The 24714-nt window shown below is 35.7% G+C and overlaps 1 protein-coding gene across 2 annotated transcripts in view; it reads left to right on the plus strand.

Annotated features, from left to right (window-relative positions):
• LOC127850204 (serine-rich adhesin for platelets-like) overlaps positions 1 to 20221 on the plus strand; it is a 58095-nt gene extending 37874 nt beyond the window's left edge. For both annotated transcript variants that reach the window (XM_052383058.1, XM_052383059.1), the window contains 3 exons: positions 11460 to 11662; positions 12570 to 13343; positions 13915 to 20221. In XM_052383058.1, coding sequence (XP_052239018.1) covers positions 11460 to 11662; positions 12570 to 13343; positions 13915 to 14784 — 1847 coding nt within the window. In that variant the 3' untranslated portion in view covers positions 14785 to 20221. The remainder of the gene's footprint in view (positions 1 to 11459; positions 11663 to 12569; positions 13344 to 13914) is intronic.
• The last annotated feature ends 4493 nt before the right edge of the window (positions 20222 to 24714 follow it).

Raw genomic sequence — 24714 nt, forward strand, 5'->3', positions numbered from 1 at the left:
TCACTTTGCAGTGTTTTCATTATTTTCTGAAACAACCGATTTTTTTAATAAAGCAACAGATTAGGCCGGGGATGTCGGGGCCGCCTAGGCCCCCTGTGGGTCCAGGTCAACGCCTGGTAGGGGGTTCAGGGGGGCAAAGCCCCCCGAGAAAAAAATGAATATGCAACTTTGACTAATAGATATCAGTGCTCTGGCTGAAATTCATGATTGACAAAAAGGAAAGAAGACAAGAGAAGAAAACAATATTATTTTCTTTTATTAAAAATAAGTTTACCTGATGAGAACTTCACATTTTATTTACATCTCACAAGAGACTAGTCAGAGTCACTATCACTTTAACTGGCACTGCTGCTATAATCTAAATCATCCTCTCAATTAATGTCTTAATAGCTGCTTTGATCTCTTCCCTCAATTCTTCCTGATCTAATAACATGACAGGGTCTGTTTTAAAACAAGTGTCACTAGTAGAAGGAGTAGCTGAACCTATTTTCTTTTTCACTGACAAAGGTTCTGCTCTTTTTTTTCTATTTTTAATACCGAGCCATTTCGAAAACTGCCTGCTTAACAATGTCACCAGAATCCTCGCATCTTGGCCCATTTATAGTCACCTGTAACAAAGCTTCTAACGTGTCATTTGATACTCTATTCCTGTGTATAGTTTTTATATTTTTTAAAGAACTTGCTCCTCTCTCCGGCCAGGCATTTGTGACAGGAAGTTAAGCTGCAACTTCAGCAATAAATGTTAACTTGGGGAAGAACTGCTTATAAAAAAGGACATATAGCCAGGGCTCACGCAACTGGGCGACTCGGGCGATTATATCGCCGCGGCTTTCCTGTAATCGCCCTGATCAACAGCACCGGCGATAACCACTTCGCCCTAAAATCTGGCAATTATCATATCTGCAGCGCTATCAAAGTTGCTTCTGTTTATTACCGAATACACGCCGACGTCAATCAACTGACTGAATCGACGAAACTCCGCCCCCTGGCGTAGTAAATTACCTATTGAAAATTGATAAGCAACCATTCACAGCGCTCGTCATACAGGTATTTGGCAGGGTTCTCCCCTGACTAATCAGAGCGTAGGTTACAAACTCCATTTCGGCTAATAGAAAACATGTCGACACCGGGCGAGCCACTTTGTTAATTGATGACAATTATCGCATTCAATGTCCCAAAAAAAATGTGGATTAAAAGAATGTCGGTCTCTATGTATTAATTGGTATCTGTTCTTGGTAGACAGGTATGTATATTTTATGCTCCTCGCCCGTATTGTCCGTTTTTCAAACTGTGAAAACTTGCTTTTCGCGAGTAGTAGATGGCTTAAAATGGTCCAGGACGGGAAAAGATGAGTTGATGCCGACGAAAAGTGCGAACAATTAACGTATGTCCACAATTATGACGAATCTTTATACCCATTATCTTGGTCATGATCATGCTGAATAGAGAACTTGGACTGTTAACACAAAATTAACTCAGACTGTTAGCATCAACATACTAAAACAATATCCCGGAAAGAGAAAAATAATGCATTTAATATCAAGCGTACTTTCGTTTGACAACTGATCATGTACGATGTAAATTAAGTTTAAGTGCAGATTCGTTTATACGACACACGAACACTAACTCCGATCGTTATAAAAAAGACAGTTCCTCTGTCTATCGCAACCGTAAATTTAGTTTTAGTGCAGATTCGTTCATACGACACACGAACACATATCGAATATAATACTTTAAGATACTGGCCTAAACGCATCAAACCCATTTTCGCATGACGCGGCTATGAAAGAGTGATTTAAATGTGTCGAAAAAAATCTAGGTAGATCAATTCCCGCGTCGTTGCGGTAATGTTTCTGAAAGTTGCTATTGTCATGCAAACTCGTTGATTTAATCCAATGTTTAATGTAAGCAAGTGTTTGTTTTTTAATTGAATTGTAAACAAAGAGTCGGTTAAAGTCTTCGGAAATTTTGCACTCCGTGTGAATTGACAGTTTGACGTCATCAAAGCATAGCCGCTTCCTGTCTGAAGCAATAATGCGACAAATTGGCTTCCTTTGTCTAGCAATCAACATGCCCAACTAATCGTGTGTTTGTTCCTCATTTATAATCGTCCAATTAAATAATAGCATGTGCATAGCTTCGCCTTCGAATCTTTTGCAGTGAACGGAGGTGGAGTTTAACGGTTAATTGAGCAAGTGTTTTATGCAAGTTGAGTTTCGATGTGCCGAAATTATTATGGCGGACGCCCGTGTTTACAAAATTCCTAATCGCATATGTCGTAAATAACGGCAGTGTTTTATTAGATTATTTATACTATTTTATCTACTTTCATATCGGGTTTGTTTAATATCATTAACATGTTAAACATTATTAATGCGTCACAGACTCGGAAATAAATTTGATGGGGTTGCAATTTTATTGACGCTGATTTTCCTATTGTCTGTAATTTTTACCCGAAATAAATCTTGAGAAGTCCTTGAAAGTCCGCAAGCTGTACTATAAGTAAAAAAGTGCTTTTTGTACTGAGCTGAAGTGCTCAAATTCAAACATACATGTATATATTGAGTTTTATGCTTTGCTCTTGTGTCATATGTATGAACTGATAAATAAGTGCTTATAAAACTGATTTTTCAACAACATTTTCTTATGTTTTTATGCTTATATATTTTTGTCAGTAATAAATTTATTAAAAGGAATGATTTAAGTACTTTAATTCATACACATTAACAGGTCATGGTTCACAATGGTCCATCGGTGATCGCAAAAGATCCACTTCTCCCTAAAACTGCCCCACTTCTCCCTCTCCAGAGCTTAGGGAGAAGTGACTTCTCCCAAAAATTGGAGTCTAGCTTGAGCCCTGATATAGCAGTTGTATTAAACACCACTCTGTGCTTGTAATCTTGGATGTAGAGTTATGTGGAAATTTTGGTTTCAAAATATCCCTAAGATGGTATTTCATTCCATTCCACTCTTTTTTAGGCTGATCAGACAATTCTTCTCCATTTTCTCCTCTGTAGAAATGTCTAGCAAGTATCTGTATTTCTCTATAACTATATTCCTTAAACTGTGCTGTATCATTTGGAATAGCCTGGATATCAAAAATACTAAATGAGTTTATGATTTCTGAAGTATCAGTAAACCTTCGGTCAATATTGTTTTTCAAAGCAGCAATGTAATTTTTGAATAAAGACTGAATTTAATTCATGGCTTTTGAGTTCAAAGAGAGTCCAGCACTGATGTTATTAATTGAGTCTATATCACTTTGCAAAGTTGAATTGGTGTTTCTTCTTGAAGAATACTATCAAGTTTGTCTTTTGCACTATTGACTTCTGGGATAATGGCAGAAAAATTGAAAGAGCTTCTCTGGAAAACTCTTGACAGATGTGACAACACAGGAAGTATATGTCTCAGAATGTAAATAACACCAAGAAATGTTATGTTTCTTATTTTCTTAGAAAGTCCCAAAGCAATAGCATCTTCAGTTTTAGCAAGATCTAAAGTTTGTAATAAAGCTTCATAGTTTGTAGACTGCTGTAACAGAAAAATCAAGACTTAACCACCTGGTCCTACAGGCTTTCTTCAAGCGTGAAGAAACTTTCTTAGATGCACCTTTACTCAAATTTAATCCTTTAAGTTCCATCTGTACCTTAAGATAACATGCACTTCTTTTGGGTGAGTTTTCAAAATAGCTCCACAACTGCCTTAGAACAAGTTCTACTTCTTTCACATACTTTATGCCTTCATTGCTGTCTGTACAAGAAAGGGCGAGTTTATGACATATACAGTGAACATTAATAAGAGTTGGGCACTTCTCTCTAAGTAATGTAGCAATCCCTCCTTTTTTCCCAACCATTACTTATGCGCCATCAGAGGAAAATCCTGTAAATTTACCAAGATAAAGCCCACTTGTGTTTATTGACTCAAGAAGAAGATCAGAGATGGCCTTGGCATTTGCTGAAGAATAATGTTCAAAAAAGTTCTGACAAGAAGGAAATGATGTTTGCACATTGCCTAGCTCCTAAGCAAAATACTGAATAAATGTAATCAAATGTTCTGTCACGCTAATATCTGATACGTCATCTGTCAGCAAACCATATGCTTGGGCCTTGTGAGCTTTCTCTATAACACTATCCTTGACTGTATCACCAAGTAACAGAAAATCAATCATATATAACAATGGCAACAATTTCCTATTTGATACGAAGTGTTTCATAAGAAAGTATACAGTGGGAAAAACTTTTTCATATAAAGACGATTCAACATTCTTTTTGTGACATACTTCAGTATGAAAAATTGACAATTTATTAACCATTTCTGTTTCAATGGCTGATTTGTGCATTTGAGAAGCAGCATGAACTTTGAGAGCATCCTCCAAGAATCTAGTACCCAGTGTGGTAACAAAAACATCTCTTTTGTTTATTTTATGCTTCAAGTTATGCTTTTTACATTATATACAGTACATTCCCTGCCCCTCAACAAATGACAGCCACCAATAATCAGTTAACTTGCTATGAATAAACTTTTTAGGTGAAAGTCTTTTCTTTTCAAAGTCAGAAATGTCACTGCAGAAAGCTTGTTGACATAAATATCGGCTGTGAGCATTGTTGGTACAACTTTCAAATACTGACTGTGTCAAAGTCAGACACTCATCATCAGTAAAAGGCTAGTGCTTTTCTTTACTCCCAGAATCTGAAGATTTTCCGAACTGATAGGCTTATCCGTATCTGTCATATCACTCCCTGAAACTGTCAGCTGATCTATGTTGCTCTGTGGTGTCACATCAACTGCCCTCTTTTCAGCGATAAAACCATAACAACAAACGGCACTAAGAAAAGTCACAACAATCGAGAACGAAGCCGATCTAAAACAGCGCAAAAAAGATAACGAGAACCAAAACAAATATAACAGATAGTTATTGAATAATAACTAACAATATAAACAAAAAGAAAAATCAACTGTGTCATTTTCTTGCTAACCAGATTTAGCTTTAAAGCCAAAGTCTAAAAGATTGAGTTTTCTTTTCTTGCCACCAGACTCCATGCTTACTTTGTACATCGGTTTCTGTTATAACGCTTCTGATTCGCTCTTTCGTTTTAGACTGACGAGTCGTCAACGATGTTTTAATAAAAATGCGCGGTATGCAATATTTCTGTTTCATAAAAACGGTGCGGTGTGACACCACTAAATTTATTTCACTATCGGATAAAAAACAACCGATTTCTCGAGATTTGCAACCGATGATATGGATCGCCAATCGGTTAATAATGAAAATACTGACTTTGTAAATGTCATTCATTTATAATAATAAAAAAATGAAATTTTCTGAATAATAATGTGATCAGATAAAAAAATGGCATAGTGGGGTCCAAGGGGTTGGGATAAATCCATGAGGCAACAGGTTGCTTGGTCCCTAAGTTTAGGCCTGGCTTGAACACTGCATGATGCCTATTGCTGGGTTCAAAATTTCCCAACATAGCGGACTGTAAGTCTTTATCATCATTATTTCAAACATTTACCATTACAAATCAAACCTCAAATGTTAATGTGTGGGAACTATTATCTTCAATGTTGCAATTTTGTAAAAACACCCTCACTTCCATTTAAAGTCCAGGCTGTGGTTCTAGATAAATGTTCTCATATCTTATTAATGTGAACTTGAAGGCAATTCTTACAAAACCTGATCAGTGCTTTGCACTTTCCTCAAATTACTTCAGGAGGTCATTATGCAATTTTTCACAGTCATTGTTCCATGATAGAGTCTGGGAGAATAATTGGATTACTGTCTGTCTATTTTGGAGGAATGAACTTAAGCAGATGTTTCAAAATTTCCCCAAACATGCAAGAAAGCACAGTACAGTCATGTAGTTTTAATAGCAAAAGTTTTTATTTAACATTATCTTTGAGTATGACAGAATTTGTCAGTTAAATAAAAGATTAAATGTTCAATAATTATTTGTTGTCTACCATGGGATTTGCAGGGTTAGAAGAAACATTTCAATTCTTTCAATACTTTGATAAAGAATTTATGCATTTTTCAAAATTCTAGTGCCTCACTTATTGATGGGACTTTGTCTAGAATGCTCCTGCTCATTTCTATCCTTGGATTTGTGTATTGGTTAACCCTTTGCATGCTGGGAAAATTGTCGTCTGCTAAAATGTCGTCTGCTGAATTTCTAAAATTAGCTTTTTTTCGATTTTTTTCAAAGAATACTATTAGAATAGCAAACAGTTTGGATCCTGATGAGACGCCACATTCTGTGGTGTCTCATCTGGATCCAAACTATTTTCAAATGCCTTGAAAATTTGGTTCCAGCACTGAAAGAGTTAAACCTTGAAGGTGGTTAGGGTCTTTACATGTATAAAGGTTTCAACAGGCAGATGTAATCTGTAGTCATTCTATTTTAACCCATTTATGCCTAGTGGACTTTTCCCATCCTTCTAAATTGGATCAATTTATTTCCAAAATTAGGGATGTCTAGTATATTTATTTCTATATTTAGAATATTTCTTACATAAATTCCTTTAAGCAAACAGCGCAGATCCTGATGAGAAGCCGCATCATGCGGTGTCTCATCTGGGTCTAGGCTGTTTGCCAAAGCCTTTTTTAGCTTGACTATTATATATCAAATATATATAGTGGAGCTATCCTACTCACCCCGGCGTCTGCGTTAGCGTGCAAATGTTAAAGTTTTCGTACTACCTCAAATATTTTCTTTGTCCCTTGACATATTGCTTTCATATTTTGCATACTTGTTTACCAACATGACCCCAACCTATAAACAAGAGCCGACAACTCTATCAAGCATTTTGTCATAATTATGGCCCCTTTTCCACTTAGAATATGCAGCAAATGTTAAAGTTTGCATACTACCCCAACTATTTTCAATGTCCCTTGACATATTGCTTTCATATTTTGCATACTTGTTTACCAACATGACCCCAACCTATAAATGTCTGCGTTAGCGTTAGCGTGCAAACGTTAAAGTTTTTGTACTAACCCAAATATTTTCTTTGTCCCTTGACATATTGCTTTCATATTTTGCAAACTTGTTTACCAACATGACTCCAACCTATAAACAAGAGCAGACAACTCTATCAAGCATTTTGTCATAATTATTGCCCCTTTTATACTTAGAATATGCATATTATTGATAAATCTATGTTAAAGTTTGCGTACTACTCAAAATATTTCCTATATCCTTTGACATATTGCTTTTAAATGTTGCATACTTGTTTACCAACATGACCCCAACCTATAAACAAGAGCAGACCACTGTATCAAGCATTTTTACATAATTATGGCCCCTTTTACACTTAGATAATTAAACATTTTGCTTAAATTGCCATAACTTCTTTATTTATGATCACATTTTATTATTACTTTGACAAAACAACACTTACCTGAATACCACAATGGATTCCACCCAAACAATACCCCATACCCCTACCCAGAATCCCTTCCCCCCCGCCCAACCTCCCCTCCCCCTATTTTTTTTTTAAACATCATCTAATAAATTACCCCACCCCACATTATACCCCCCTCTCACCCCCCCTATCCCCCCCCAAATTTTTTTTTTTGAACATCATCTAATAAATTACCACACCCCACATTATACCCCCCCTCTCACCCCCCCTACCCCCCCCAAATTTTTTTCCTTTTTTTATTTTTGAAAGATCGTCTAATAAATGACCACACCTCACATTATACCCCATCTCCCCCCCCCCCGCCCCCCCCCCCCCCCCCAATTTTTTTTTCCTTTTTTTATTTTTGAAAGATCGTCTTATAAATTATTGAATATGAACACTTTCCCCATGATGGCTTATGTAAGAATGTCAAGCACTCGAATAGTCGAGAGGGCTGTCCTCTGACAGCTCTTGTTTTAGACGCTAGGCATAAATGGGTTAATGTCAGTATCAGTTCTAATATCACATTTCAACATTTGAATATTAAAATTGTAAACTCTACCCTCTTACAAGCTACCATCGTTTTTATCTCATAATTTTAGTTTTTTATGTCCCCCACTATAGTAGTGGGGGACATATTGTTTTTGCCCTGTCTGTTGGTCTGTCTGTTGGTCTGTCTGTTTGCGGCAACTTTAACATTTTGCAATAACTTTTGCTATATTGAAGATAGCAACTTCATATTTGGCATGCATGTGTATCTCATGAAGCTGCACATTTTGAGTGGTGAAAGGTCAAGGTCAAGGTCATCCTTCAAGGTCAAAGGTCAAATATATGTGGCCAAAATCGCTCATTTTATGAAGACTTTTGCAATATTGAAGATACATGTAGCAACTTGATATTTGGCATGCATGTGTATCTCATGGAGCTGCACATTTTGAGTGGTGAAAGGTCAAGGTCAAGGTCATCCTTCAAGGTCAGAGGTCAAATAAATGTGATCCCTAATCGCTTATTTTATAAATACTTTTGCAATATTGAAGATAGCAACTTGATATTTGGCATGCATGTGCATGTCATGGAGCTGCACATTTTGAGTGGTGAAAGGTCAAGGTCATCCTTCAAGGTCAGAGATCAAATATATGTGGCCCAAATCGCTTATTTTATGAATACTTTTGCAATATTGAAGATAGCAACTTGATATTTGGCATGCATGTGTATCTCATGGAGCTGCACATTTTGAGTGGTGAAAGGTCAAGGTCAATGTCATCCTTCACAATGTCAAGGTCATCCTACAAGGTCAAACATCATATAGGGGGACATTGTGTTTCACAAACACATCTTGTTGTTTCTTAGTTTTTTAGGTCTTAGATCTTCTGGTTTTACCTGTGCAGGCAAAGAATGTGATCATTCTACCCACATTTCCCTCGAGAGATGTATTCTGTTCCTGAATCTCTTAATATGAGCTATGAACTTTGCCACCTTGTCTCCCATGGCATGTAGGTGTTAAATCATCATATTTTGCTTCCATGGGTTCTCCAAGGTTTCGAACTTACATTAAACATGATACATTTATGTCATAAATAATTTAGTTTTGAAATCCAGCACTGAAACCATGACCTTTCCTCTCCCACACAAAGGCTGCACCACCTCAGATTATTTCCAATGGGGAATGTTCGCAACCTTTTACCCCTCAGTTCTCTAGAAAAATCTGTTATTATACCCCCATTACTGGTAATGGGGGCTATATAGGAGTCACTTTGTCGGTCTGTCTGTCAGTCTGTCCCAAAATTTCATCCGACCTTCACCAAACTTGGTCACAAGTTGTATCTAGATGATGTCTAGGTCAAGTTTGAATATGGGTCATGCCAGGTCAAAAACTAGGTCACGGGGTCACTTAGTGTGTTTTAAACCGAAAGTTTGTCAGCACCATAAATATGTCATTTATCGTTAGATTTTAAAATGACTTGGTACATTTGTTCACCATCATAGGACGGTGTGTCGTATGAAAAAAGTACGTTGATATCTCCAAGGTCAAGGTCACACTTGGAGTTCAAAATTCAAATGCTTTCCCGGGACATAACTTTGTAATTAATTGTGAGATTTTAAAACCTTTTGGCAAATTTGTTCACCATCAGTGGACGGTGTGTAGCACGAAAGAATTACATCGATATCTCCAAGGACAAGGTCACACTTTGAGTTCAACGATCATAAATTAGCTTGTCCGAGCCATAACTATGTCATTCATTGTAAGATTTTATAATCATTTGGCACATATTTTCACCATAATTGGACAGTGTGTTGCGCGAAAGAATTACATCGATATCTCCAAGGTCAAGGTCGCGTATATAAACTCGTTTCATTTTGTTCATATTATACAGTTAATATCGCTACTAATTACCTGATAATCCCGTATATTCCAGTTTCAAAGCAAATGCTGGTAAATATTTACGATACACAAACATTCTCCATATTTCTTAAGTATCAAATACATTTTGGCATTTGATACTATTTAAAGAGATGATGAAATAACGTCTAATCGGGGCGGGTTTGTTTTCCACTGAACATGCGATTACGCCTGACGTGATGTTCAACACAAAATACACCCTCACTTTCCAACTGACGTTCTACATGTCTGCATAATTTTCGCGCGCTTTTTATGAGACAAAGGATATTTTAGCACTGTGTATTTGACTCTAGAATTGCCAAAGGTCGCGTTAGCATTACAATTCGGAAGTGTGTTTCGGATTACAAATATAATAATGATAATTTGAGAATCGAATGAAACATTTACAGTTGTGCGTAATTAATTCAACGATAATTTGTTAAAGTGCATTACGTGTCATATCGCTTATTTAAACGTGAAAATAATAATTATGAAACTAGCGTAAATCTTGGTTTCTACGCTACACATATGTACATGTAGGTGATTATCTTTGCACTCGACACGCCGCATACGTATGCGGCGGATTTACGCTGCGAAAGTATGCGAGGTTAATACAGACTCGGCGGCATTGCGCGGATTGATGCCGAGTGCCACGGCGTTCCGCCTGATGAACACACGATTCGGCCACCGCGTACTAATAATCTGGCCGTGGCGTAGCCGCGCAATATGTTTGTTCCGGGTTGGCTGTACTGTAAATGAGCTTGTCCGGGCCATAACAATGTTGTTCATTGTGATATTTAAAAATCATTTGGCACATTTGTTCACCATCATTGGACGGTGTGTCGCGCGAAAGAATTACGTCAATATCTCCAAGGTCACACTTTGAGTTCAAAGGTCAAAAATGACCATAAATGAGCTTGTCGGGCCATTACTATGTCTTTCATTGTGGGATTTTAATATCATTTGGCACATTTGTTCACCATCATTGGATGGTGTGTCGCGCGAAAGAATTACATGATATATCCAAGGTCAAGGTCACACTTTGAGTTCAAAAGTCAAAAATGGCCATAAATGAGCTTGTCAGGCCATAACTATGTCTTTCATTGTGAGATTTTTAAATCATTTGGCTCTTTTGTTCACCATCATTGGACGGTGTGTCGCGCAAAAGAATTAGGTAGATATCTCCAAGGTCAAGGTCACACTTTTAGTTCAAAGGTAAAAAATGGCAATAAATGATCTTGTCTGGACCATAACTATGTCATTCATTGTGAGATTTTAAAATGACTCTGTACATTAATTTTGTTCACAGTCATTGGACGACGTGTCATGGGAAAGAATTCAAGAGTTGAAAGGTCAAATGGGCTGTAAATAATAATTATAATAATAATAATAATGTAAGAAAACAATTGTTAAAAATTGCCATAAATTACATTCTCTTGTTTTGTGAAGACAGCATGCAAAATAGTCTGTGTCAATGCGGCACGTGGGGGTATACGTCACATCCGTGACAAAGCTCTAGTTCTGATTATTCTTTGATCTTAACCTCTGGTCTCCTAATCAGGTTACTCCATCTGCTTCGGTTTGCCCCCATCAGGAGACAATCTAGACCTATCACTGCTCTCTATATATATCTACTTATCTTATTTGAACTTTTACCTTTTTGCCTCAAACACAGGTGGCTCCACCTCCTCCGGTTCGACCTCTGCGGGAGACAATCGCGACCTTTCACCCCATGGTTCCCTTGAGAACATGTACGAGTTCATCAAGACAGAGGCCCCGTCCCCACCGGTGGGTGATGTCAAGCGAAATTTCTACGATCCAGTCATTGAGGGCAATCTAGTTTTGGGTCTGCGGCCACCTTCTATGACGGGAAGTGAGGTAATGATTTTTTGAAAAACTTTTATGGATTGAGCGTGTTTAGCATGCAAGTGTAGATTAATAACATAGAATGCAAGCTTTTCCCCTTCTCAAAATTTTATAATTATCCTTTTCTTTGGTATGAAAATACGTTTTATCACTTTGGTTATAGGGTTTTATATTGAAAACATTAATTGTCCCCTACCGGTTTCACCGGACGGGACTTATCGTTTGCGCTCTGTGTGTCTGTCTGTGTGTCTGTCTGTCTGTCAGTCTGTCTGTCAGTTTGTCAGTCTGTCTATCTGTCACACTTTTCTGGATCCTGCGATAACTTTAAAAGTTCTTCATAGTTTTTTCATAAAACTTGAAACATGGATAGATGGCAATATGGACATTATGCACGTCATTTCATTTTGTTCCTACGTCAAAAATTAGGGTTGCTAAGCCTATGGCAACAAATAGACTAGAAATACTGCTGAAAATGGTGTTTTTCTGGATCCTGCTATAACTTTAAAAGTTCTTCATATTTTTTCATGAAACTTAAAACATGGATAGATGGCAATATGGACATTATGCACGCCATTTCATTTTGTTCCTATGTCGAAAATTCTGGTTGCTATGGCAACAAATATATAAAAAAATCTGACAATTGTGGAATTTCTGAGAATGGTGGAGCCGGTAGGGGACATACATGTATATTGCTTGGCAATAGTCTTGTTTGATCATGCTATGTATATCAATGTGACATACCAAAGATTAGTAAACACAAGCAAGTATTGTTAAAAGTGGGAACCCAAAGTGTAGCTATTTTATATTTGATATTATTTTAATGCAATTTTCAGCGAGGTAAGTCTTGCATGATAAACACGATCTTTTTCCAACAGTCAAATCATATTCCCTCCAGCTTAAATTCTTGACTGCTTTTCAGGGTTATCTAGAACCAGTCCGTTCACACCAGCTTCATCAGAACTCAAACAACGAAACAGTCAACAAAATGGCAGAATCTACTATCAGTCTGGGCTCCATGACAACCAGTTTCATCACCACTGTAACCAATATGGCCAACGCAAATCGCATGACCAAATCTACCAATGATGTAACAGAAGATGGGTACAGTGGAAATCACGGTACTGATGATAATTTAAGTCCAGAAAGAAGGGCTCTGCTAGCCAGTCAACCCATTTACGAAGAAATTACAAACGGTTATGGTAAACTGGGGTCTAACAATAACGATGAAAGAGATAGCAAAAGTGAAGACCATCATTCAGAGTTTTATGGCATCAGTGATGTGAATCAGGCCTCTTCTCTGAAACAAAAAGACTCTTTTTCTTCTGATTCGGAACAGTCGTCTGCTAATGGCAGTTTATCTAGACCTCGACCGATTCCGAGGCGTCGTCCGCGGCAAATCGGTTCTGGATTTGAGCAGTACGTGGCCATGAATCGCCCAGGCGCGGCGGTCATTTTAAACGAGGAACAACTGCGGGAAATGATGAGCAAGCTGACGTCAATGAACCTTACCACAATAAAGGAGATCTACACACAGCATGAGAAGTGTTTCACGAAGGAGAATCTTAATCTGGGATCAGTCGGTACCTTAAAGTGGCATGATTTTGACATCTATGGGAAACCAGTGCATACATCAGAAAAGTGTGTTATCTACAATGCCAAGCTGAGAAATACGTTGTCACCATGCCAAGTTATGGTAAGACAATTTTACAAAGTTGGCTTTAAACAGTCTTATTATAAAATGGTATAGTTCTTTTTGACTTTCTTGGGATTTACTCCCTTCAGATGTGAACATTGTTTGTATTAAAATTAATTTTTTTGTTTATTAGGAATATTTTGTGTGACTTACTAATAAGGATGTGGCATTATCTGAATCTCTCTTGTAAGTGATTTGATTAACTAGGCCTTTATCTTATAAAATATAATTGCATGCCATAAATCGATTGAAGGCAGGTATAAGGAACATCTTGACAATGTACCGGAAAATAGAGAAGTTTTAGTTAATAAACATAATATTATTATTGTCAACATTTTGCCATTTGCATCATTTACTTGTCTAAATGAAACCAGGACAAATATTTTTATAAATGAATCACGTTAAAAATTAGAAACATAACATGAATAAGAAAATAATGACGAAGAAAAATAAAAGCTTTGATTATGATAACATACTGGTACTATAAGTACTACCTTTTGAATATTACGCCCATCCCATCACAAAACATCAATTATGTTTAGTAACATAAGATCTGATTGGTCTGTTTCAGCTGCTGCATTCAAGACCTGAGATCACCTCAGCCAATCATCCGAGTCTTCTGAAACCAACAAGCATCTTCACAGACTCTGTCCCATTTTCCTACCTAACAGATGAATTCATAAAAACCAGTCAGATACTGGAAACCTGCCTAAACCAGACCAACGCTAACTCATCGCAATGCTACATTGTTGTAGGACTATTTGACATCACTGAAAGTTTGGCACATCATATGAATGCTCTAGAAACCGTTTGTGACAATCAGAAAGGATTCTTAGCAAAGGTCCTGTTCTTTGTGCTTCAGTTACTTAGTGCAATATCACACTGTCTCGAACAGGGTCATTCGCTCTCCGAAGCCGATTTTCATGATTTGTATTTAATCTCAAATCCATACTGCCTTGGTGAAACAGTTTCTTTCCTGCCACAAGTGCGTGCATCTGAAGATCAGCAGATCGACAGGGTGTGTCTATTTTTAGAACAGTTCCTCCACGACATGTGCACAAAGTGTGACGCAGCAGCAGTGTTAGATGATTCTGCGATTTTCATCTACACAGGAATTCAGAAAATCATGGAAATGCTTGAATCCGGTGTCATCGAATGCTTGCCAATCGTTCGGAGTTATACAGAATACCTTCTGTGGGGTCCAGGTGAAAACGATACAGAATTTCAGGACGAGCGCCATAGTAACTTGGAACCGAAACTCGCAATGTGGTTGGAAAAGGAGCGTGCAGAATTGATTCACGATTTTGCGAGAAGGATTCAGCATGGGGCAAGGTGTAATATTCGCGATTTCTACAAGATGAAGTTTCTGTGTAAGGCAAGCTCAAGCAGTCTGGCAGAGTGCATTCGATGCCATGCCGCTGCAATGGAGACCTCCACTTGATGGCATTTGATTTCCAGTCATTTCACCTTATTATAATATTACTTACATCAAATTGGTCAATTGCATATATTGTAACCACTATGTAAATACATAGTTATACAAATGTTTTACATAAAAACCAAGTTAATGGCATTATTTCAAGTGCAGTTGAAGTACCTTATGACAACTTACATCCAATGCAAATGTCCATTTAATGTTAATTATTACTATGTTGATACCGAAACAGAGTATGCATATTTAGGTTTCAATGTAAAAATGTGTTCTAAATAATGATTTTGCAATTTTGTTCGTTTTTGCAATATGCATTAAAAACTTAAACATTATTAAATAAACATTTCCTGGTATGATTAATAAAGCTATTTACTGACAAGAAATACAGGAAAAATCATTAAGATCTTTTCTAAAATTGTAAAACTAAGTAGGTTCATGGTAAACATAATAATTGTTTAAAATTTAATTCACGGATTTACTCAATTTTGGGTTGCAAATGCTAGAACTCATGCAAGTAATGAAAATTCAGTTTTTATGCCCCCAGATCGAATGATCAGGGTATATTGATTTTGGCCTGTCTGTCTGTCATTGTATGTGTGTGTCTGTCTGTCCCAAAACTTTAACCTTGCTCATAAAATGAAAACTCTTGGGTCTATTTACTTTAAACTGTACATGTGCATGCAGCTCATTGAGATCTACAATCAAACATGGTTTGAGGTCACTAGGTCAAAGGTCACTATGACCTTTACATTAAAAATATAACCTTGTTTCTAAAATAGCTGCAGTGCAGCTTCAAAGCGCAGTAGGGGGCATTGTGTTTCACAAACACAGCTCCTGTTTTACATGGTTTATATCTATATTGAATAACACTCAAGTGATCAACAATGGGAAGCATATTTGAAAATTATGAAGTATGTACCAATATTATGAGAACCAGTACATATGTTTGGTGTACTCAATGGTAGATTTCAAATGATTTCTATCTGTTTAATTTATTATAAATTAAAAGATATGTGTCAGATCTTATGGTAGTATTTACTGCAGAAACCATTATTTATTATCACACACTAGTCTCCATTTACGATTGTCACACATGATTTAAAATCAGTGTTAGCACTAGTATACGACGGTATTTGTTATTATGCTTAGGAGTATTTGTATATTTTTGGAGACATTATTTTACTGACAGCTAGTATTTTGCATTTTATACATTTGTACACAAATGATATGTATTGCATTATATAGATGTACATAGTCTCTTGATGTATTCTCATTTTGTAATTTAAAACATCTTGCATTATGATCAGACTCAAGGTATGAATTGATTGTCATTTTTATCTTAATGTATTGTTGTAAACAATTTGAACCCCAGTTCTAATTAAGGGATATAATTGTATGTGATAAATAATAATTATATATATATGACAGACACATAGGAACATGTTCATACAAGTTAATTCCATGTATAAGTAAGTAAACGGACATACACATTCTCCCATTTTGTGATAGGTAGTATTGCTATGTGATATTTATTTAATTGTTGAATTAAACATCAAAAACGTATGAACACATCTTAACAGTCATGTTAATTTAATGTAAATGGTTGTATATTTTCTTAATTAGTGATTATAATAATGTTTTTATGTGGCATGGCTTACATATAAAATGGGACAGACAGAGGTTCTTATTTAATTGAATAGGACCTTACACTAGATTTCAATTAAATTGTACATTGAACATTTCTCAGAAACTGCAAAACCTTTTAGGCAGAAAGATTAGAGAAGTTGAAGTTCACTGTAACAGTCTTGTGTCTGACAGATATACCAAATGTCTGATAAGATTCCATTTGTTTGAGACCATGTATCTGACAATTTACCTTCCTTCTGACTACTTTTACTTCTACATCTAATTGCATAAATGTTGTATGTATAAACCAGTACAGATATATTGGTTTAAATGTTGGTTTTGGAAGGTATGATCTGATTTGGTGTTTTATTTATTTATTTTTTTTAGGATCGACAAATACATGTAGATCTTTTCTGATTTTGTTGTCCTGAAATGAAAAGTGAATCAATCTCTCTTCTTGTAAATATTTAGTAAAAGCATTTATGTAAGTGAAGACAAATTGCCAATTGGTTTCTGTAATTAGCAGCAGGAGATTGTGTCGATTGATTTGTTTAATGTTTTGAGAATTTATAAAGGCTTACATATCTTAAGAAATCACAAAAGCAACAAAAAAATACATCAACATTAGCAATTTTTAAGACAACTTTTGTTAACTGTGTTACTTGTTCAAGAATATTTTAATACCTGAACCACTTTTGATTGGAGGATAACATAACGCAAACTATAATTGTGAGAAATATACAATATACTTTATTATGCCCCCCTTCGAAGAAGAGGGGGTATGTTGCTTTGCACATGTTGGTCGGTCTGTCGGTCGGTCCACCAGGTGGTTTCCGGATGATAACTCAAGAACGCTTAGGCCTAGGATCATGAAACTTCATAGGTACATTGATCATGACTCGCAGATGACCCCTTTTGATTTTGAGGTCACTAGGTCAAAGGTCAAGGTCACTGTGACCCGAAATAGTAAAATGGTTTCCGGATGATAATTCAAGAACGCTTATGCCTAGGATCATGAAACTTTATAGGTAGATTGATCATGACTAGCAGATGACCCCTATTGATTTTCAGGTCACTAGGTCAAAGGTCAAGGTCACGGTGACCCGAAATAGTAAAATGGTTTCCGGGTGATAACTCAAGAACGCTTAAGCCTAGGATCATGAAACTTGATAGGTAGATTGTTCATGACTAGCAGATGACCCCTATTGATTTTCAGGTCACGAGGTCAAAGTTCAAGGTCACGGTGACCCGAAATAGTAAAATGGTTTCCGGATGATAACTATAGAACGCTTATGCCTAGGATCATGAAACTTGATAGGTACATTGATCATGACTGGCAGATGACCCCTATTGATTTTCAGGTCACTAGGTCAAAGGTCAAGGTCAAAGTGACCCGAAATAGTAAAATGGTTTCCCGATGATAACTCAAGAAAGCTTATGGCTAGGATCATGAAACTTCATAGGTACATTGATCATGACTCGCAGATGACCCCTATTGATTTTCAGGTCACTAGGTCAAAGGTCAATGTCACTGTGACAAAAAACATATTTACAAAATGGCTGTCACTACATCTGAGAGCCCATATGGGGGGCATGCATGTTTTACAAACAGCCCTTGTTGCATTCAAAATTGTAGTACTGTTTTATAAATAAGTTATTTAGCAATTAAATTACACAAGTGAACAGTGAAAAGGGCCATAGCTATAGTTTGTATACTTTTATGTAATGAAAACTTGTTATATACTGTAAGACCTTTGTGAGGCTCCTAGCTGTTTGTATATTGTAAAATACTTCGCCGTTTGCACCTTAATCAGTAAAGCTTGTATTAGTGATGTTATCCACAAAATACCGGTACTTCAAATGTCTCCATTGTGAGAAAATATGAAAACTTGCTCTGTTTTTAAATCTTATTTTGTATATTTGTTGTTTTTGATCTGCATAAGGGTCAATGTGCAATATTTTTGTCTGTTTAAGAACTGTTTTGTGATGAAACATTGTTTTATTCATTAAAATCATTTTTGTTTTGTGTCCTTTCCATGTTTACTGGTAGTGTGCTACAAAAGAATTCTCATTTTTTTTTATGAACATGTTATTGAATGACATTAAGGTGTTTTTGTAACTCTTTAAAGGCAAAATTGATGTTCGATACAGGATTTGCAGATAGTTAGTTTCTTTTTTTAAGTTCATTTTATGATGAAATGTTTAAGATTGCATATGTTAAGGTAACTCTTTGTACCGTGAATTAGTATGAATTTGTTTCATTTATTTCTTAACAAAATGTTTACAATATGAAAATTAAATTTCTGGTACTCAAAATAGGATATTTTATTACCGCTGTTTCATATGAATAATATTTCTAGTAATTGTTGAGGCACATAATTCATTTTGCTTGATGACTTATGGGTAAATAGAATCTTATATTCAATTGTTTATGTCCCTGCATACATGTAGATAGCGTTTATTTTAAAAGCATTCCATTGTATATTTTGAAAACTGAATACACCATGTTTGCTATTTATCTTTTATTTTTTAACCCTTTTGTTTCCTTTTAAGAGAAAATACTGTGGTCGGATATCGAGATTTGTATAAAAATGTTTAGTTGTTATTCTAGCAAACATGTACATGTGCTGTGCAAGGGTGTGTTAAAGACTGTAAAAAAATACAAATAAGAAAAAATGAAGCATAAAACAGTTAATAAGCTAAGAAAGATCAACAATGCAAATGTGTTATTTTCTCCTGTCTCTCTCCACGTGTGTGAAAAGGCAGCATCTGTGTCCGTGACTCGTCACGTAATATAATTTTCAAATGCCTTTTCTAAACAGTTTCTACAGATATTTACTCACCAAATTGCTACAATACTGCATAATTATCATATTCTCTTCTCACTACTGTTGGCTTACTGTAATCAACTGTATGTGCTGTTTGCCAAAAACATGTTTTTCATTTTATTTATACAATGCAAAAGGCTTAATTTTCTTTATGTTTTATTATCATGGACGTTTCTGTTTAAAATATATTTTTATGCTCAGGTATATTTTAGTTCTTTCATTTATTTGTTTTATTGTGAGTGACAATTTAAATTTTGCGATTGCTTTTGATATTGTGTTTAGTAACAATCATTTGCCTTGCAACAGACTTTTATTCTTTCGTTCCTTTGCTATATTTGTATTCTGCAAGCTGAGCTGAGAACTATTTTATCTGCTTTATATGTCTTTATTGAATTCCATAACTTAACACACACAGGTAATTTTTCACTAAGGCCTTTGATTTGTAAAAACTGCAAAAAATTGCTGCTTATTAGACGTCATGAGGTCAGCTTAAATATTGTAAATGAAACCTGAAAAAATTTAAGAATTGTTGTATTATTATAACTTTTTTTGGAGAAAAGAATCAATCAAAGACATTAATGTGATGATTTAGCACCAACTATTTTCATTGTTAATTCAACCAGACAACTTTTTTATTATTGATTTATAGATGTTATTTATTTTTCATAAAACAATATTGTTATAAGCAGTTTTTCTTAACTAAATGATGACATTTTGTTTTCTACTTGTTCTTACATTTAAAGCACATAATGATGGTAATGATGGTACATGCAATTGCATTACTTCCATTGGATAATTAATTATGTTACAGGATCAGACCATTAATTAATTCCCTTAGCTGAACAAATATTCAAATGATCATGGTGCTTTCAATTCACACTAAACTGTTCCTTCTTGTTATGTATTTAATTGATAAAGATGTTGTGGTTGTTATAGGTGTATTTTATAATCAGCAATCAGTCTGTCAATGGAAATTAAAACCTTGAAATCAGTTCTGGTATTGTTCTATTGTTCACCAATCCTCTATACATGACTGGTTGGAGTTTCTTTAGGTACTCCGTCTTCCATTTATGCAGTAGATGAAAAACACCAAAATTTAAATTGTATGTGTTTGTATAGTATGTGTACATGTATGTGTGTGTGAGTGTGCATGCCTGCGTGAGACTGTGTGCATATGGGAAAATGTAATCAACAATAAAATTAATATTCTTAAATACTTTCTGTAAATAAATGATTGTTCCTTGAGACCATTTCAATATTGAAAGAGAAATTAATAATATAAGAGAAGTCATGTAAAAGAGTTGCTTTTTATAACACTTCTATAACACAGTTACTGTACTCTTATGTCCGTCAAAGTCTACATGTTCGCATGATAATGCAGAAATGCATTTACATACCAAAGTTGTTTGAAGGCCTCATTAAAACTAAGATTGCCATTGTTTAACTGTTAGCATGACTTTGTATCAATGTGTTGTCTTAACGAGCTACCTTCAGAAAATAAAGAGATTATTATTATTATAAAATTATTAATAAAACATTTAATAGCTAGACATTGTATTTTTTTTAATTTCCTGATTTTGAAATTTTTGTACTTTAGTATGATGGGAGTATTTGGACACACTCCAGGTCCTCACAAAATGCAGTCAAAGGTGCAGAAGGACCTCGAAATCTTCCTAACACACATGCTGGGTTATTGATGGATGTCTTTAAAGCACAGTGGTTGGTATGCGCAGTCTCACTAAGCATCCCTATTCCCAGCATATGACAGTTTAGGTAATGCCATAATACATGTACAATGCAGACAGTTGTGAGCAATACTTTTATGGCACAATTTATAACCAAATTAAGCTCAAGTGAGTTTCGACCCAACAGTCAGATTTCTAGCTTTTAAACACTGTCAGAACCAGCATTCTCTGAAGTCCACTATGCTTTTTGAATGACTGGGGGGGGGATTTAAAAGATTGAAAAATAGTCAGATGAAACTTGAATCTCAAAGAACAAAGTAGTGAAGTGCAAAGCCCAAGAACTCTTAACTATGTGTGTGTGTGTTTGCTTTGAAGTTTATGAGGTCCTTCTGCACATGAGGCTGCATTATGTGTGGACCTGCAGTGTGTACTAGCATTTCTATCTTAAAAACTTGCTTCTAAACTATGCATTGTTGGTGAAAAATGTTATAGTTTGTTGTGGTGTTGTGGCAGAAAGCCCGAGTACCCATCGGAAACCCAACCTTTCCGGTATAGTGACCAAAATCCAAAGTCAAATGCTTCTGGGAAGGGGGATTTTGCCTGGGTCACCTAGGTGACAGGCGCATGCACCAACCAATGCACTAACCAGATAGCAGAACAAGAACTGTAATATTGTTTTTGGGGTTCTTTCCTTGGTTTTATTCTTGTACAGATCAAAAACATTTTAAACAAATACATATTTATTGTGCATATATATTAAAGTATACAGGCAACCTTTAACACGAAAACAAGTTTGTATCCACCAATTAAAATGATAACCCCAAACGTAATTCAAGTCCTACATGGTTTGACAATATTTGTATGCCTGGGTAAGATGGCACATACATGTAGCAGTCAGACTGTACCTCCATCCAGCATTCTATTTTCCAGACTTTTTTCTAGAACACTTCCAAGATATTGACCTGATATTTGGTATATGAGTCTGCCTACATTACATATAGAAGGTGTGAGTTTCATTGCGGTCCATTGATTTTTGACAGAGTTATGAGTCTTGGACTTAAAATATTTTCTATAATAACCGCTTCAAACGCTTTCAGTTATTATCTCTTTTTTGGTGTCTGAGTATACCTACATGACTTACAGATGAAGTGTGATTTTCGTTCTAGTCCATTAATTTTAGGCAAAGTTATGGGGCTTGGACTTGGAATTGTTTTCTATAATAACCGTTTTATTGATATTTAAGCTCACCTGAGCAATCAGGTGAGCTTTTGTGACCGGTCTTTGTCGGTCGTATGTCCGTCCGTCGTTCACATTTGGTTTGTAAACACTCGAGGCCACATTTCTTGTCTGATCTTCATGAAACTTGGTCAGAATATTTGTCCCAATGATATCTCGATCAAGTTGGAAACTGGGTCATGCTGGGTCAAAAACTAGGTCACTAGATCAAAAAAAGAAAAACCTTGTAAACACTGTAAGTCACATTTCTTGCCCAATCTTCATGTAACTTTGTCAAAATGTTTGTCTGCATGATATGTTGGTTGAGTTCAAAAAGGTGAGCGAACTAGGGCCATCTTGGCCCTCTTGTTTTCAAAACACTTTAAGATATTATGCTGATCTTGTGTGTGTGGGTCTATTCACATGACATACAGATGGTGTGTCAGAGTTTAGGTCCTGTTCATTGATATTTGGCAAAGTTATAGGCCTTGAACTCTTAAATTATCCAAAATACATGTAGCTGCTATGCGGCTTCAAATTGCAATAGGGGGCATTGCATTTCACAAACACAGGTCTTGTTGCAATTGTAATGAGAACTTTCATACAAATAAAGATTTTTAAGTTAAGCAATACAAACCAACACACAAAACACACACTCCAACTATATCAAATAAATACGTAACTAGAAATGGCGCGGCAGCCGCCGACGCGTATCCCCACGCCACATGTTTGACCCAGGGGCGCCCCAGGGTTGGTAATGGGGCCATGCATAGTTGAGATTGATCGTATTGTCATAAGAGAAGTTCAGTATCAATTAGAAGTAAATTGTAGAAATGAAGAAATTATAGTAAAAGGCAATTTTGGATGGGCGTGGCCTATGTGGGCGGGGTGCCCCAGGGTTGGTAATGGGGCCATACATAGTTGAGATTGACCGTATTGTCATAAGAGAGGTTTAGTATCAATTTGAAGTAAATCGGTGTAGAAATGAAGAAATTATAGTAAAAGGCAATTTTGGGTGGACAAGGCTATGTGGGCGGGGTGCCCCAGGGATGGTAATGGGGCCATGCATAGCTGAGATTGACCGCATTGTCATAAGAATGGTTCAGTATCAATTTGAAGTTATTCATTGATCATTGATGACGTTCATTCGAACGAATGATAAAGGGGGCTAAGTTTCATTAAGCTGGCGAGAATCACTGCGATTTGGGCGCCTTGAAAACTGGCAAACTTTTAAAAATTGTGAAAACAAGTGTCTCGCAATGTTGAAAATTGTGAAATATGAGTCATGCAATGTTGAAGATTTAAAAAAATGAGCCTCGCAATCTTGACAATTATGGAAAAATAAGTTGCACACTTCAAAATTGTGAACAAATGAGTTGTGACTGTTGAACATTGTGAAAATAATTAATTGAGCATTGTTCAAATTTGTGAAAATATGAGTCTCAGTAACGTCATCAGCAACCATATGCCACTCAGCGTAACAACATCAGCATTAGTCGCTCACTGTTGTGAAATGTGAAAAAATAAGTTGCACGCTTTTTAAAACATTGACCATTTGCATCGCGAATTCCTATAATTTGTGCAAAAACAGCTATCACTATTAATAATTGAGGAGAATAAACAAGTATATTTTAAAAAAGTTTTCAGTTTAAAGAAATTCGTAATTATTGTTTATTTAAAGTTGTTTACGGCCATTTCATATTACTCATATTTTTTAAAATGATATTGTGTGCCTGTCTAATTTGTAATTTGTTAGTTGTGCTATAAAGATGTTATTTTAATAATCTTTATTTCGACATTTTGTCTCATGTTGGATTATTTGTTATATTTTATTATTATATAAAAATGGCATTGCATGAACCAGTAGTCATAGTATAAGCAACATTGAAGCCTAATATGCATTCATCTATTATTATTTGGGCACAAATAATTTTACCGTGTGAAGACCCTACATAAAATGCTGATTTTTTTCTTACTTGGTACCTTGCGACACACATTTTCAAGTCTATTTCATTAAATTTGGCATAGATATTTTTAAAAATGGCATCGTATGAACCAGTAGTCATGGTATAAGCAACATTGAAGCCTAATATGCATTCATCTATTATTATTTTGGGCACAAATAATTTTACCATGTGAAGACCCTACATAAAAATGCTGATTTTTTTCTTACTTGGTAACTGGGGACACACATTTTCAATTCTATTTCATTAAATTTGGCATATATATTAATAAAAATGGCATCGTATGAACATGTCGTTATAGTAAAAGCAACATTGAAGCCTAATATGCATTCATCTATTATTATTTGGGAACAAATAATTTTACCGTGTGAAGACCCTACATAAAAATGCTAATTTTGTTCTTACTTGGTACCTGGCGACACACATTTTCAAGTCTATTTTATTAAATTTGGCATAGATATTTATAAAAATGGTATTGTATGAACCATTAGTCATAGTATAAGCAACATTGAAGCCTAATATGCATTCATCTATTATTATTTTGGGCACAAATAATTTTACAGTGTGAAGACCCTACATAAAAATGCTGATTTTTCTCTTACTTGGTACCTGGCAACACAC

The sequence above is a fragment of the Dreissena polymorpha genome, chromosome 11 (genome assembly GCF_020536995.1).
Source record: "Dreissena polymorpha isolate Duluth1 chromosome 11, UMN_Dpol_1.0, whole genome shotgun sequence".
Lineage (NCBI taxonomy): Eukaryota > Metazoa > Mollusca > Bivalvia > Myida > Dreissenidae > Dreissena > Dreissena polymorpha.